This window comes from Lemur catta, chromosome 4, assembly GCF_020740605.2.
Source record: "Lemur catta isolate mLemCat1 chromosome 4, mLemCat1.pri, whole genome shotgun sequence".
Taxonomy (NCBI): Eukaryota; Metazoa; Chordata; class Mammalia; order Primates; family Lemuridae; genus Lemur; species Lemur catta.
Window position 1 is genome coordinate 106,425,723 of NC_059131.1, and position 17,517 is coordinate 106,443,239.

The window sequence follows — 17,517 nt, forward strand, 5'->3', positions numbered from 1 at the left end:
TGGCGCATTACTCCGCCGTAGCACGGTGGCCCTGGGATGCCCCCGCTTGTGTGTGTGAGGTGTCTCCCTCTTCGAGATTCTTTGATGTTCATCTAACTGCGTCTCCAATGACTAGCACGCTGCCTGGCGTACAGCAGGCACTCATTAAATGAATATATCGTAAGATGCTTTCCAAGAGTAGATTTTTATGGGTGAAGTGGGGTTACACTGCTTAGTATAAAGGATAAATTGTGATAATTCAAAACAGGGTAAACTAGGAAGTTAACCAGCCTTCAACAGAATCAAGACACATGTAAGATTTCCCTTTCAGCCTCCTACTTTTCCTGCAGAGTCATCTAGTGACTCCAGGTGCCTAATCCGTACCTCACACAATCTTCCCAGCATTACATCAATAATCCCATTTCATCTAGACCTGGTTCTGAGCTCTATTAATAGAGGACATGTTAAATCAACCCAAAACAAAAATGTAATAGTGCATTACTATGTACATGGATATTTACATTTCAAAAGAAATCTCATCCATTAGTGCCACGTGTGGTGATATTATTACTTCACGCGCGGCTAATAGGCGTGTCCCGAAGTTAATGCCGGGCGGGGCGACTTTCCAGTGCCCCCACACCTGACCCATAAAGGCCTCCTCTGCCTCAGGTTACAGCTGGGCCCGATAAAAGTCACATTTTGAAAGAAAAATAAACAGATAAAAAGACTAACATTCTTTCAAGTCATATTATTTCAACAATAAAATTCATCTGCTATTTGAGTTTCAGAAAATGCCGACTTAATTTTATGTCTATATCTGATTATTCCTTTTCCCTCTAATTTCCGTAAAAACTTACTTTTTACATCCATTTCTAGGTGCAAAGAAACATGTACACAGTTATTCAGGTATTCTGTAATTCTGCAAGTATCGTTTGTAGGTTTTTCCTTGGTTGGCTCTTCATCCATGATCGCTGACTTTCTAGTGTGGGAGTTTAGATCACAGACAGAGTCATATTCCTCCAATCGGTCAACTAGAGGAGCTACAGTGAAGTTAAAATGTTGACACGGAGAATGAAAATCATTTGCTTTCACTTCTGTTGATCTTCTCATGATAAGAACTAGAAAGAAATAAGAAAATGTTATTTGCACAATATTAATACATAATAAGAAAACATACACAACTTAAAACTAAATCTCCTCCTTTCTATACAAGAAAATGGAAACAAGAAGTTACTGCACTAAAAATAATTATTAAAGTGATTACGTTTTTTAAGATCATGCAAACCAGGTGGCAGCAGGGCCAAAATAGTATTGGAGCATCTCAAAGAAAACGCAGGTGTTTCCCTGGCGACTGGCGGGGCAGACTGCATGTTTCCAAAGTGGTCACAACATTTCCCGTCACACGTTGTGCTAGTTTTCCACGGCTGCTGTGACAAGGCACCATGAACTGGGTGGTTTAATGAACAGAAGTTTGCCTCACAGTTCGAGAGGCGAGAAGGGTGAGACCAAGGCGTCAGCCCGGCCAATTCGTTCTGAGGCCTGGCGGGGGGAATCCACTCCACGCCTCTCTCCTAGATGATGGCGGTTTGCTGGCAATCTCTGGCATTCATTGGCATAGAGAAGCATCACCTTGACCTCTGCCTTCACCTTCACGTGGCATTTTCCCTGTGTGCGTATCTGCATCCAAATTTCCCCTTTTTTATAAGGACAACGGTCATACTGGATTTGGGCCCACTCGACCTCATCTTAACTCATTACGTCTACAATGACCCTATTTCCAAATAATGTCACATTCTGAGGTATTGGGGGTTAGGGCTTCAACATATGGATCTTGGAGGAACACAATTCAATCCATAACACACACATTATTCTAAACTTTTCCATCCTCTCATTAATAGGTGGAGTCTAATTCCTTTCCTCTGCTCTTGAATCTGGGAGGGTTTGTGACTCACTTATAACCAATCAAATGCAGAGAAAGTGACGCTGCATGACTAAGCTGAAAAGGAGAAGCAATCTTCACCTTGTTCTTCAAACACTAATATTGGAGCCTTAACCACTGTGGAGAAGTCCAACAGCTTAAGGCCACCATGCTGTGCAGTAGCCCAAGTAGAAAGCTGCCATGAAGGAAACAATCAACTGAGTGAAAAGACCAACTATATGTCTGATAAAGGTTAATATCCAGAATATATAAGGAATTCCTACAGTTCAACAGAAAAAAAAAAACCAAATAACTTGATTAACAAATGGGCAAAGGACTTGAATAGACATTTTTCCAACGAAGACATACAAATTGCCAAAGGGTATGTGAAGAGGTGCTCGGCATTACTAATCATCAAGGAAATGAACATCAAAACCACGGTCAGATACACCTCACACCTGCCAGGGTGGCCATGATTTAAAAAAAGGTCAGTGTTGGTGAGGATGTGGAGAAACCGATGCTGTTGCACACTGTTGGTGGGAATGTAAAATGGTCCAATCCCCATGGAAAACAGTATGGAAGTTCCTCAAAAATTTTAAAACAGAACTACCCTGTAATCCAGCAATCCCACTTCTTGGTATCAAAAGACTTGAAATCAGTGCCTCGAAGAGACATCTGCACTCCCAGGCCCACTGCAGCATTATCAGAACAGCCACGAGACAGACAAAGCCCAAACGTCCACTGACGGATGGATGAAGCAAATGTGATCACACACACACTGGAATATTATTCAGCCATTAAAAAGAAAGAAATCTTGCCATATACAACAACACGAATGAAACTGGAGGACATTTTGCTAAGTAAAATGAACCAGTTACAGAAGGACAAATACTTCATAATTCCACATATCTGAGGTATGTAAAGTAGTCAGATTATTAGAAACAGAGAGTGGAACGATGGTTGCCAGGGGCTGGGAGGAGGGTGAAATGGGGAGTTGCTATTGAATGAGTATAAAATTTTAGTTATGCAAAAAGAGTAAGTTCTACGGATCTGCCATACAACACTGTGCCTGTAGTTAACAATACTGGACTTAAAAATATGTTAAGAGGGTATATCTCATGCTAAGTGTTCTTACCACAATAATAAGAATAACAAGGCCAGGTGCAGTGGCTCATGCTTGTAATACCAGCACTCTGGGAGGCCAAGGCAGAAGGATCGCTTCAGGCCAGGAGTTTGAGACCAGCCTGGGCAACATCGCAAGACCCCGTCTCTACAAAAAACTTTTTAAAATTAGCCAGGCATGGTGGCATGCACCTGTAGTCCCAGCTACTCGGTAGGTTGAGGCAGGAGAATTACTTGAGCCCAGACATTGGAGGTTGAAGTGAGCTATGATTGTGCCACTGCACTCCAGCCAGCATGAGACCTCCATCTCTAAAAAAATACAATAATAAAGAGTAATAATAGAAGAGCACATGGAAAAGCTGAGACCACATGAAGAGAGAGATGCCCACTTGTCTCTAGCTGTTCCAGCTTCCCTCTGTTTTAGCTCCAGTCACTAACTCCAACAGTATGAAACACCCTAAGCCATAAATGCCCAGCTATGCTTATTCTGAATTCCTGACCCACAAAAAAAGAAAGTAAATAATGAAATGATTGCTGTTGTTTTAAGTCATTGAGTTTTGGACAGCCATTGCAACTAGGACAACCTGTTAATGCAATGTTGTCATTTTTCAAGGAGGCAGAGACGTAACATCTGTGAGCTAGCAACCCTTAAAACACTTCCTACTTCTCTCTCGTCATAGAGGCATTTCCACAATTTGCTTTCTGGTGAATTCAACCCAGAATCCTGGAATAGTCACAGCACTACTTGAGTAAGAACCTCATCCAAAGCCAGTGCCAAGAAATCTTGTTCCTACTCTCACATAATGGGAAAAAAGTGCCAATATCTAGTGATACAAGAGACAATCTCACTGAATAGGTAAAAGCAATACATTTGATGCTTGGACTTGGGACCACCAGCATATTTTATGGCTGTAAATAAATTATTTAATTTCTTAATGATCCAATTTGATTCAATTTAAATAATATATATTGATTTCATAATAAATACAAAGTTCAGTTAGGCACGGTAGCTAATATGTATTCTTTTTTTGTTCATTCATTCATTCAATAAAAATTTATTGAGTGTCTACTATGTATTGCATCAGGCATTATGCTAAAAGCTAGTGATATAGTAGTGAACAAAGACAAAGCCCCTGCCCTCAAGAGGCTCATGGGAGAGTCAAGCAAGTAAAAACACCAAATCATATACAGTGGATAAATGTTAGGCAGGAGTAAGTACAAATGCATCAAGGGTTTAATGATTCTTTGAAGAATCAAAGTTTGATTTTACTATGAGAAACTACAGGTTTACTTAGAATTTGCTTTTTTAAATTTACTACCTTTAAAGAGAGCATGCTAAATAATCCTTCAACCATCAAACATATGTGAATTATAGTGACATTTTCACATATTTTAAGAATAGATATTTTGTTTTCAATAAATCAAAGTAAACCAAAAACGAGTATTACCCCAAAGCCCAGCAAGTCACTTATCAACAGCCACATCACCAAGTATTCCAACGCCATGAATTTAAAAATGGAATATATTATTAATATGTTTGTAACAGAATAAGTTAATTTATACTTGATACGTTTTATTCTCACTTTCATTTTGTGCTTACCTTTTGATGTTTGTTCCTGAGAAATAAAATCCATGTTTCCTTTGGATTCACAAACCAAACACGAGGAGCACATTTTAAATTCACTTGTGATGTCTTGGCAAATCCTTGTGAAGTTCTGACAATTGGAGTGATTTAGAAAGATTCCCATGATAATCTGAGTTTCCCTTACTGGTTGCAGAAAAGTTACAAAGGAAAAATTTAGGTAGGAGACAGAATAGTTGAAATTAGGTGGTAAACACACTTCCAGACATGATAGCTCCAACATTCTTTCTGTAAAGAAAAAAAAAACTTTTTTTACTGTAAAATTTTGAGTTTTAGGCATTCAAATAAATACATGATACACTCCCAGTTTTTCTTAGGATTCAGTATATTTCAGCTTACCAGCGTCAAGACTTTTCTTTAACATGAATTAACCATATTACATGTAAGTATTTCTTTTTTAAACTTGTCAACATTCCCTAATAATTTTCAGAGAACAGATTTCCTTGTAGAGAAGTGCTTGGAAACCCTAGTATTTTAACCATTCTCTATTTGGGGAGTTTTTAATGGATAAACCTTAGGCTCTTCTGAATCCATCTGTTCCAAAATAGAGACTCAAGTCAATTGCATGGAGCTGAACAGGGAATGACAACCTCAGACAGTGTCTCCGTGTTAGTTTCCTAGCACTGCTGTCACCAATCACCACAACCTTGCTAGTTAAAAACAAGAGAAATTCACTCTCTCACAGTTCTGGAGGCCAGAAGTTCAACATCAGTTTCAACAGTCAGAAATCAAGGTGTCCACAAGATTGTGTTCCCTCTGAAAGCGCTACGGAGCAATCTGTTCCTCACCCCTCTTCCAGCTTTTGGTGGCTACTGGTGTTCCGTGGTTTGTGGCCTTATCGCCCTAATCTCTCTGTCTCGTGGTCACACTGCCTTCTCCTCTGCTCTCTCCTCTCCTGTCTGTGCCAAATCTCCCTCCACCTCTTTCTCATAAAGGACATTTATGACTGGATTCAGGGCCCACCAGGATAATCCCCTCTTCATAACCAGGATAATCTTCCCATCGCAGGACCCTTAATTTAATCACATCAATAAAGACCCTTTTTTCCTCATAGGGTAACATTTCCAGGTTCCAAGGATTAGCACATGTTATCTTTGGGCGGCCATTACTCAGCCTACCAGAACCTCCAAAGATGAAATGTTACAAGGTGACATCATAAGTTTTACCTTTGTCTGAAGGCAGAGATCAGCTATGGAAATGATGGTATAAAAGAAGACTACTGAGTTCAGAAACAAAACACGAAGACTCTAATATCTGTCATTAGCCAAGATGTTTAAACAACTTACTTAATCTCCATGAGTCTAGTTTTCCCACCAGCAAAATAAAGACAATAACTCTGGATCTTGCTAACCTCAAGGGGTTATAGTAGCACTGAGTGGTATAGTCACTATGAAAACACTTTAGAAATTTGTACAAAATGTGTATCATTTAAAAAGCTAACTCACATTTCAAAGTAAAAATTAAAAATGCATCCTTCATTTAGGATAGGATTAGCTATGATTTAATTGACACAAATAATCAAACCTCACGATGTAAAAATTGAGAATTCCTATTTAGCAATAATGATCAACTAAGGAATAGGTAACCTCTCTTTCAGAAGATCACAGTCTGACAGTTATTTGTTAGTGTGAGAAAATAACCCACGTGGTCAATTCCACCTTTATGTGGCTTCTTTACTATCTCTCATATAACCATATAGGGCAAAACATATGTTTAAGATTTCTAAACAATGTGGAGCACAATGAAAGAATGACTTCATTTTTTAGAATGATTACTCCTAGTCACACATTTTGGTTCAAATTTGAAAGAAAAGAGGCCGGCGTGGTGGCTCACGCCTGTAATCCTAGCACTCTGGGAGGCCGAGGCGGGTGGATCGCTCAAGGTCAGGAGTTCGAGACCAGGCTGAGCAAGAGCCAGACCCCCGTCTCTACTAAAAATAGAAAGAAATTAGCTGGCCAACTAAAATATATATAGAAAAAATTAGCCGGGCATGGTGGCGCATGCCTGTAGTCCCAGCTACTCGAGAGGCTGAGGCAGGAGGATGGCTTAAGCCCAGGAGTTTGAGGTTGCTGTGAGCTAGGCTGACGCCACGGCACTCACTCTAGCCAGGGCAACAAAGTGACACTCTGTCTCAAAAAAAAAAAAAAAAGAAAAGAAAAAAGAAAATCAAGCTAGTGATTGGTATTAAAGCATATTTTTAATTTTCAGAATTTGTATTTTAATAGTAACTCTTAAGTGTTTCATTAATGGTGATTTTTTTACTATGTAATCAAAGGCTCATTTACTATCCCTTTATATTGGAAATTCCTTCTGTAATAATCACATTTAATTTCCAGCTATAAAAAATTTACTTGAATATACAATATTATTGTCTTAATATATTTATAATCAAAGTTGTAATCAAATTGTAAATATAATAAAAAATAATTATATTCAGTAGTAATGTCCCAGAAGGATATGAAAATGCACCATCTGTTGGAACTCTGTAATCTATTGCTTTTTTAATATCACTAAAATACATGGAAAACTTATTTCTTGCCATCATTCCATTTTCCTTACTGGCATTTTTTATCTTATGAAATCTTCAACTTCTTGAATTTATATTGCTATGATATGACCTAGAAGGGAAATAGAAAATTTTTACTGTCAATATTGCAGTCTTCTTATCTAATAAGTGACCAACAGGGCTTTCTAGAATTGATGATACATCCTTTATATTTGGCTATGAGGTCATTTTATGATGGTTTTTAAACCTCAGTTTTAAATAATTCAATTGGAAAAGAAATAAATAGAGGATACTTGGTATAATTTTAAGAAATAAATAAATTCTACTCAATCATTTTTGCTATCAGGTGAGCTATATTCTCATCTCCATAAATACGGATTTATGAATTTAACTACTGTCATTAATATTGCTGGAAGTCTGACATCTAAATTCTCACTCTCAGAGATGGAAATGCATTCCAGAATTACTCCAGTACTAAGACTGCTGCCTTTTGGGGGAAGTATATAGAATGCTAAATAAAATTAGGAAAATACATGACAATATAGGATAAATGCCAAAGTCAATTATTTTCTCTTTTTAAAGAAAAGCAAATAGTAAAATTAGAGAAATATTAACTATATTTTTTAATTTACATTATAAAAATATATCATACATATCCTATATAAAATGTACTGTGCCAGTTAAAGAATGATAAAAATAACAAACACCCATGTACCTATATACCAAGATTTAAAAACAGGATATTAGCAATATCTTTGATGCATCTCATCCCTTCCCACCCCTACACCATAGCATATTTTAGAAATATATACATGCATACGGAATATACTGTATGTATTCTTCTATGATTTGCCTTTTTCTTTTTTCTTTTTTGCTTAGTATGTTGTAGTCATGTTGATGCATAGATCTGTAGTTGTTAATTATTTGTGGTATTCTTATGAATGAATATACCACTATTTGTTTATTCATCTTTCTAACAGTGAACATTTGTGTTGTTTCCATTTTTGCTATTATGAATAACGTTGCTATGAACTGTAACTCACATACATTGCTGGTATGGATATAAAATAGTGCAACCACTTTGGAAAACAGATTTTCTTACAAGTTAAACATATACTTACCATATGACCCAAAAATTCCACTCCGAGAAATTTACACAAGAGAAATAAGAACATATGTCCATGCAAAGACCTTTACATGAATTTTTATGGCAGCTTTTTAATTTATAATAGCCAAGAACTGGAAACAATTCAAATGCCCGACAACTAGAAAATGTATAAACAACTTCTGACGTCTCCATATAATAGGATATCACTCAGCAATAAAAAAAGGGGAGAAACAACAAGCAACCACATGGACGAATCACGACGGCATTATGCCAAGGGAAAGAAGCCAGACACCAGTAACTACATATTGTATGATTCCATTTATGTGAAATTCAAGAAAATAGAAAACTGCATTGACAATATGAGAAGGGCTCTTATGTAATGGAGCAAGAGGGAACTTATATCTTAATCGTGCTGGTAATTACATTGGTGTATACATTTGTCAAAATCCATCAAACTAAATGCACCTAAAGTGGGTGCATTTTATTATATGTAAATTATATCTCAATGAAGTTTATTTTAAAATAATGCTACTATGAATATGCATGAACATGTTGCTAACATAGTGAAAATGCTGGCTATTTAGTAAGTGCATCTTCAATTTTACTAGAAAATACCAAATCATTATACAAAATGGTTGTCTCAAGTTATACTAGCACCTGCAATGTACAAAGGTTCTCTTTGACGCACATTCTGGACAATGGTTTTCAAGTGTTGTCAAGCTGGTGAGTTTTACATAGAATCTCATCATGGTTTAAGTGTACATTTTCCTAATTTTCTTTTTTTTTTTCTGTTTCTCCATTTTTTGTTAGGTTGTCTTTTTCTTATTAATGTCCAGAAGTTATTTAAATTTTCAGTTTAAAATTTGAAGGAGTTCATTACATTTTGGATATCTTCTCAGAGTTTGTACCTTGTCTATTCATTTTCTTTGTGATCTTTTAGTTAAAGGAAGCTTTTGATTTTAATGTAGTCAATGTATCAGTCCTTTTCTTTATAATTTGAGCTTTGTGTCTTGTTTAAGAGATCATTCTCCCCTAAGGTTAAAAAGATCTTCACCTATATTCCAGAAATTTTAGAATTTTGCCTTTCACATTTAAGCTTTTGATTTACCTGTAATTGTATACAGTGTGAGGTAGGGAACCAAATTATTTTTTCCTTACTGATAATCAATGATACTAGCACTTATTGAATAGTATGTTTTTTCCTCACTTATCTGTAAAGACACCTCTATCAAATGTAAAGTTTCCATGTATATATGAGTGTGTTTCTGGGTTCTAGATTTTGTTCCATCAGTCCATTTTTCTGTCTTTGCAAAGATACTATACTGATTGAACTAGTTTTGCTTTATAAATATTTTTATATCTGATAGGAAAAATCCTCTCACCTTGTTCTTTTTTTCATGAGTGTGGTGGTGATTCTTGCCCCAGACCAAAAATAGATATTGTGTGATGAGTCCATTTATACTAAATATAAGAAGGGACAAAATTAATCTATGGTGACGCAGGTCAGAATGTTGTCTTGCAGTTATGGGAAAAGAGTTGACAGGAGAGGGTGGGAGGAATCTGTCTGGGGGTGTATAAATCTGTACCTTGTACGTGGCAGCAGTTACACAGATGCACACAGATGTCAGATTCATGAAACTGAATCTTAAGATCTTTCCATTCTATTATATGTAAATTATGCCTTTTAAAAACATAGACAATTGTTTCTAAAGATCTTTCATCATTATTGGATATTCTATAGCATATTTCAGCAATTTAAAAATATTAGCTGCCTGAATAGGACAGACCTTATGGGTTAGCGGCCTAATTTATAGAGACGTTCATTAACATTCGTTGTTTTCCTTTGCTCACAGGTCTGCCTCTTTAACAACTGGCATAAAGTCAAAAAGAGTATCAACTTAAATAGCAAAAACAGAATTATACCTCAATTTGGGGGGAACAGTTGAACCCTCTCTGGTAACGCTGAGTGGGAAAAGGGGGAAAAGCACACCACGTTGTGTATGGGTGATGTATCTGTGGTGTTACCCAGATCAGGAGCAAGGGAGTCTAGGGAGGGCATGGATTTATTCACAGGACATTTGGGGAAGACCATTTAAAATGTTTGCTGGCGGCAGGGAGCAAAGTTGTGGGTAACTTTTAACTTATCGTAGCAGTATTTGAAAGGCAGGTTTGAAACATGAGAAAAAGACTGCTCATTTTACTTGTCAAAATAAGGGAAGTAAAAGCACATTACAAAATTCCCCACAGATAAAGAAAATTGCAGGAAATGACTCAGGGTAAAGAGACACGTATCTTTTAAGTAAAATATTCTATAAAATAAATTGCACAGGCTGCACAACCTAAAAATTCTAGGTTTGTGATGAACTTTTACCTTTATAAGAAAAAAAAGATGAGGCTAACACTTGGCCTGCCTAAATCACAAGACAGTTGTGAAGATCAGATAAGGAGTGCTTCCTTTGAAAGGTTTTGTTTTTACTTCCTTAACACCATGACTCAGAAAACTTGCTCAATCAATGCTCACTGAGTAGCCTGTAATAGGACAGGTACTGTCCTCACCACTTGAAATACATCAGTAAACAGACAAAAGCCTCAGTTTCGTGGAGCTTATCTTACATTTGGACAAGTCAGACCAAAAATGGCATAATAAATAAGTAAATTATATAGGTGATAAGAGAAAAGAGAACAGTGTAAGGGGAACATAGATCACCATATGAATGTCTTAGAGAAAATGATTTTTTTTCTATAAAAGCAAAAAGGATGCTTTATGGGAGGCTGAGGTGGGAGGATCACTTGAGCCCAGGAGTTAAAATCCAGCCTGGGTAATAAAGGGAGATCCCATCTCTCTCTCTTAAAAAAAAAAAATGGCAAAAAAGATATCCTGAGAGAGCATTTAGCCACCAAAACAATGAGACAAGCAGTTGGTAAGTAGCCCAAGCAAGGGCTGTTGCTGCTGCAACCTGACAGATGAAAGAGGAAGGCCAGGCTCCCAAAGCAATGAAAAGCATTACATTCGGCACATTTCTTTCTTTCTTTTTTTTTCCCCAGCACATACTGTCTAAAATATATACATAACAGTATCATCTCCATTAGTAGCCATTTTAACACTATAATGATTCAGAAAATTCAGTAAGAAGTGAAGTCTTATAACAAAATAAATTTATCCATCTAGTTTTATTCCTTCTTTCTGAAGGTTTTTAGAACATTCTTGAGAATTCACCATAAGTTGAAATATTTAATGAATTAAAATGAGTTATGATATGTAAAAATACTTGGCATAATACATGGTACCTGGTACATGTAAATATGAATATTTGTAAAAATTTTTAAAAATTGTTTAAATAGTCATAATGCTACATCCCAAATATTACTGGGGATTACTGATTAAATTTTTATGAACCAGTCAGTAAGAAAAAAATAAAGTACTCCTTTTTGAGAGCTGGAATAACATAACACTTCCAGGAAATGAATTGCAGTTCCCCTTGATATGCTGGTCTTTATATAGACCTAAATAATGTGAACTCTTGCTCATGCCAATCAGGGTTTATCCTATAGTTGCAAAGTGTTTAAAGTTCCTTTACCCTTTGTTTCCTTTAATTTCCCTGTTCATTATACTACCATTTCCATCAGAAAGTGAAATAGAAGGGGAAATGAAAGCAGGTAAACATAGTTTATGACAGTTTGTCTCTTAAAAGAAAGTGAGGGAGTCAAAACAGCTAGATAACATTAGGTTTGAGGTGTTCTCATTTGTGCTATTCCTGTCCTGCATCACCGCAAATCCCTGGGAGTACACTTGTATAACTCACTATAATTTCTAGCTTCTGGAACTTTTGAGATACTGATATGAGAACATTTTATTTTAAAATCAATAATAATAATTATTTCTTCTCTTGGAAAGTGCTTCTGCAAGTAGGTAAGGAGGAGTATTAGGTGAACATCTAAACTCTGACAGTTATTATTTCTCTTTGCAAATGAAAATAGAAGGAACATTCTTCCCAACACACACCTGGGAGCAACATTTATGTTCCCACTGCACCTTGTTTACATCCCTATTTTAGTGATCAGGTCTTGTATTTAATTATTTGCCAGTCAGTCCTCCCGCTGACTGAAAACTCTTTGAAGGAAGACTTGCCTTTCATTTTTGTGGCCTCGGATTCCCAGTACAGATAGACATTATTGATAAGTGAAAGAATTAATAAGTAAAAGATCACTGGGATTTACATGAGGGTTAACCAAGTCTCTCTCAAACTGTAAGTCCAACAAAAGCAGGTTGGTAAAATCTCTTACTTTGGAGCAACCTAGCTCCCGTAATTGCAAGAAGCTGTGAGTCAAAATAAATCCACCGTTCCTTTTGTATTTCCATTATCTACATGCAACATAAGTGTACTGAACCACCATAGTCACTACTGTATCTGCCTTTCAAATACACTGAAAGGTTAAAAACACTGCTGTAGAATAGGTTATTTTGTGAGTAGTGCATACCTAATGCAAACTCATTAAAACTCTCAAACAACATTAAAGAAGTTCCCCTTCTTTGGTAAAGTTAGACTAAATATTAATAGCTTACTCTGTGTAATTGTGATAATTGAATATTCCTACCAAGGATTATTCAGAGACTCAGATACATTCTTAATGAAAAATGATCAGACACCGTGCTCTATTTTTAACGTAGGACTTCAGAGGGTTTATTATTTTGAAATCAAATCCATTAAACCTTGTGAATACATTATTCCTCATTAAGATGCCTTTCAAATTCATTTGACATGTTAAAGACAGAATATCAGTGAATAATTTATAAGTAAAAGTCATTTTATGATATTTATCTTACAAATTAAAGTGAACAGAACATAAAAAAAAACGGGGGGAAAAAGCCACAAGTAACTGATAGGGTAAGCCTAAACAGGAATTTCACAAAGTTAATTTTAACACTTCTGAAACATTCTTAGCGAATCATCAAATAATTTTACTAGATACTTTATTTTATGAAATATATTGGTTGACAGTTCAACTCATTTCATAGGCAAACTAGTACTGTGATTAAAAACTAATAAAAAAAAAAGCAAAACAATTATGTTCGAGTCTCTTCAGTTTAACCAATATAGGACCATATGAAATGAGGCTATAGAAACATGTTCCTGGTGATCCATAAGCCATTATAAACATATAAAGCATTATTATTACGTGATTGCATGTATAAAGCATTTTTCCTAAATCAACTTTTTGTTTATGGTGGCTCTGTGCAAAATTTCTACCACTAAATGACATAAAAGAAAACGATGGTTTCCAAACATTTCTGTTTGTTAGCCTCAAGCAGGGCTTCTGTGAAACAAAATTCCCCAATAAATCCAGCATGGTAAGGGCCAGTAATCCCAGCTACTTGCGAGGCTGGGGTGGGAGGACTGCTTGTGCCCAAGAGTTTGAGGCCAGCCTGGGTAACACAGTGAGACCTACTTTCTTAAAAAAAAAACAAAAAAACCATCACCCCAAGAAGAGTTCAAAGAAATAACTATGCTGTTCTTGGACCAGGAAAAGAGAAACAGCTATTTTAAATTTTGGGGAAGGCAGTAAACAGTACTGGGAGCTGACGTCATCAGTCATGAAACTACTAAAAGGAGAACAAACATCACTATAAATGATGGGTAACCGTTGTCAAAATGAAGAAGAACTGACACATTACTATTAAGCCAGGGTGGATTTTATAAGAGCTCTATCTTCTACCTACCAATACAAAGTGCGGCTAAAGTGCTCACCTGTCCCTCCCTGTGAATTTCTCTCTGTTTCATGTCTTCTTTCTGCTCGTCATGCCCCAGAAGGCCATGCTTCACACTTTGAGAAATAAGAACTAAAAGAACAATACATCTGCTCCCAAAAGGAAAACCTTTACATGCTCTTGTGGGCATCAGTTCTTGTAAAATACTAGCCAATAGTTAGCTAATAGTTTATTAAATCTTTTTGGGGATGATTATCTAGTTTTCATTAGATCCAACCTGATATTTTTGGAGGTGATATATATATATAGGTAGGTCCTATATCTGTCTATCTATCTATAGGTTCCCTCTCTCTCTCTCTCTCTCTCTCTCTATATATATATATGTATATACAGGACCTACCTTGGATAACTATTAAATGAGCTTACTCTCAGCCCACAATATCTTAAAAACAGATTATCTTTATTCTAACTATTCCTGTTGTAACACATTTTCACCCAGTGAAATCAAGCATTAAAAATATGTGCTATAATTACTTAATCTAAGTAACATAATGCCAGAAAACCAAATTGCAGTCAGAGTGTTTATTTAGCAAAAATATTTTTATCTGGCTACTTAGTATCATGTATATGCAACATTAAATAATCATTGGAATATGTCATCAATATAATTAGAAAAAATATTTTTATCTGGCTACTTAGCATCACATATATGCAACAATAAATATTCATTGCAGTAAGTCATTAAATATAAGTTTTTCTCTGATTTTAATCAAGCTCATATAATAACAATTCGAGGCTAGAATACACCATTTTCTTTTTACTTCTTGTCCTTATTAACTACTAGGGAGCACAACTGCCATCCAAACAATAACATTAATACATTTTCAAAACTTTTATTAACATAAAAATAGTTAAAATTTATATATATTTTTTCCTAATCTAGGTCTCAGCAATTGTATCACAATTTTTGGAAATGTTCACAGAGTTTACTTTTGTTCCATTTTTCTCTAGTCACAAATACACAGGTGCATCTGCTTAGGTTCACACTCACCTTATTTCAAAATATGTAAATACTCTTACTTTTCAAAAATTGACAGTAAACTATTTGTGCAAAATAGTTGTGATAAAGGAATTCAAGAGTTTTTAACATAATAAATGCCACTTTCTTCATTAAATAATTCCAGAATATAAAACCATACTTAAAACTGTTTTGAAGGAAACTTTCAAAGGGCAAAATCACGTGATAAGATTTTGTAAACTCAATGTTTGAAATCTAAGACTACAGACTTTAAATATCCCTCTTCATTTTTATGTATGCTACATTAATTAAGTACTATGAATAAGGTTACTGTGCTATTTAACAGGTAACTAAAATTGCAATCTTGTTTTATCAGTTTTTCAAACATGGAACTTTAGCCCATGTAGCATGTACCCAAAAATCTTTCCTGTAACCAACAGGTATAACCATTTTTAAAAATTAGGAAAGGAAAGCTAGATTACAATCATATACTCACCTTCTGATGTCTTGAAATATTCCGGCAAAACTAAAATGAATGTGATCACTATTGCCACAAATAATTTAAGGAGGGCTGTTTTTGTCATGTCTATTCACATGACACAAACGTGTTGCCACCCGGTACATCGATGGTATGTGGCTTCCTGCCGTGAGTTTCATCTCCGCGGTGCTTCCAGTTAGAGCAGTCCACCTCAGACTCACTTCCTTTCGGGTAAGACTTCTAAAAAAAGAGGCCGTAAACTGAGACTTCACTTTTGAGCCACTTTCCATTAAAAAAAAAACTACCCTCTAATAAGCACTTTCAAACTATCTTCTAAACAAGAAAAATAAATGATCTCAAGAAGCAAGGGGGTCTTGTCCTCATAGAAATCTGAAGCTCTTTCTCTAGGTTTGCCGATGTGTGTGAGTAATATAAATCCACAATACACTTACCAAAAATAAAATGCTCAATGTCAGTCATGTCTAGGTTGTATGGATATCACTCATTTATTTACTTATTAAGTGACTTTTGATCCCTTTTTAGTGCCAGGTGCTGTGCTGAATTCTAGTGTTCGGAAAACAGTATATCTAGAAGACAGTAAACAGTACAAAATGTGAGGATAAACTAAAAGCACACGCAAAATTTTGTTTGTACTTTATTGTATACAGCAATAGAATAAAACTCATTAACATTAAGCCTATAAACACTATGATTGTTACAAAATCCACATTGTCAGTTCCTATTTCAAAAAAAGATCTTTCATTATGATAATCCCAGTGAAATAAAATACTTTGTCTTAGAATATAAATGAAGGGTAGGGAAAATTTATGGTGAATAAAGCATATGTGCAAACAAATCTTTTTACTTTGAAAATCCAGCTATCCAGTGTTTCCACTGTTCTTGTTTCCTTATCTTAAAAAAAAATGGCAACAAACATCTCCAATCACTTTCTCCCTGCTCACTCCCTCCTGCACCCCCACTTCCCATCTTTTAACTATCCTATTTCTTCTTCTCACCCAAACCTGGGCTCTATGGAAGAGTGGGGTGGGTAGGGAGTGGGAGGCAGGAGATAAAAGCCTGCTGTGAACAGACTGTGAGTATGAATTAACTGTGTTCTCTTCTGTTTGGGCACAGCAATTTGATGGACAGATGGGAATCATGGGTTAGGAAACCTTAGGACCTGAGTCTAAGAACAATCAACATGGAAGAAGGACTTCAAATCTGACTTAATTTAAGAACAGCACCAAGGATCCCTCTAAGGAGGGGAAGAATTGAGAGTCATGGCTTGCACCCTATACCGAATGAGAAGCATAGGCCAGGTGGTGGTCTCTGGAAATGCTGATGGAGAGGGGTGGGAAGCCCTGTCCCTTAATTCTTCCACATTTTAGAGTTTTCACCAAGTGGTCACCTTAATGATCTATATCCCATTTTGACCTTGTTTTGAATCCCCAAACATTCTGACTCTTACTTTTTAAAATAAACTTTCCAACTATAATTTTGCAATGACATGAAATTTATCAAGAAAGTACTGACTTAACACCATTAAATTAATTTAATTCCTGATAAATTTTCTTTAAAATGTAGTTAAACCACTTCTATTTTTTCCATTTTAATTTTGATTAGTTTTTAATTTTTAGTTTCTAGTTAATTTTCACTAATTAGTTTTTGATTTTGATTACTTTTACAGTTAGTTTTGTTAGTACTTATTCTTTTCTGTGTAAATTTTCCAACAACACTTTGGTTTGTTTATTAGTTCTTTTGTCCATATCAAATTTTATTGATTTGTAAGAGGGGTTTTTTTGGTGGTACTATTTCTTCCAAATCTACACCCTCACACACACTTCCTGCCACTTTGACACCTATTCTTGGACACCTGGAAGACAAATTTATCTAGCAGCTTCACGAGCCCTTTGTCTTTGACGGGCTGGCCCATGTGCTCTGCAACCGGTTTCTCTGGTGATGTCCAGATGGTAGATGTCAGGAGAGCAGCCTAGGGACCCTCAATCCCAGGCCACAGCCTGGTGCTCTGCAGATACAGG

General features: G+C 35.9%; 1 protein-coding gene across 2 annotated transcripts in view; it reads right to left on the minus strand.

Moving 5' to 3' along the window:
- TMEM156 (transmembrane protein 156) overlaps positions 1 to 17,517 on the minus strand; it is a 47,099-nt gene that overhangs the window by 24,197 nt on the left and 5,385 nt on the right. For both annotated transcript variants that reach the window (XM_045550530.1, XM_045550529.1), the window contains 4 exons: positions 15,931 to 16,065; positions 15,497 to 15,718; positions 4,620 to 4,889; positions 837 to 1,097 (listed from right to left, as the gene is read on the minus strand). In XM_045550530.1, coding sequence (XP_045406486.1) covers positions 837 to 1,097; positions 4,620 to 4,889; positions 15,497 to 15,584 — 619 coding nt within the window. In that variant the 5' untranslated portion in view covers positions 15,585 to 15,718; positions 15,931 to 16,065. The remainder of the gene's footprint in view (positions 1 to 836; positions 1,098 to 4,619; positions 4,890 to 15,496; positions 15,719 to 15,930; positions 16,066 to 17,517) is intronic.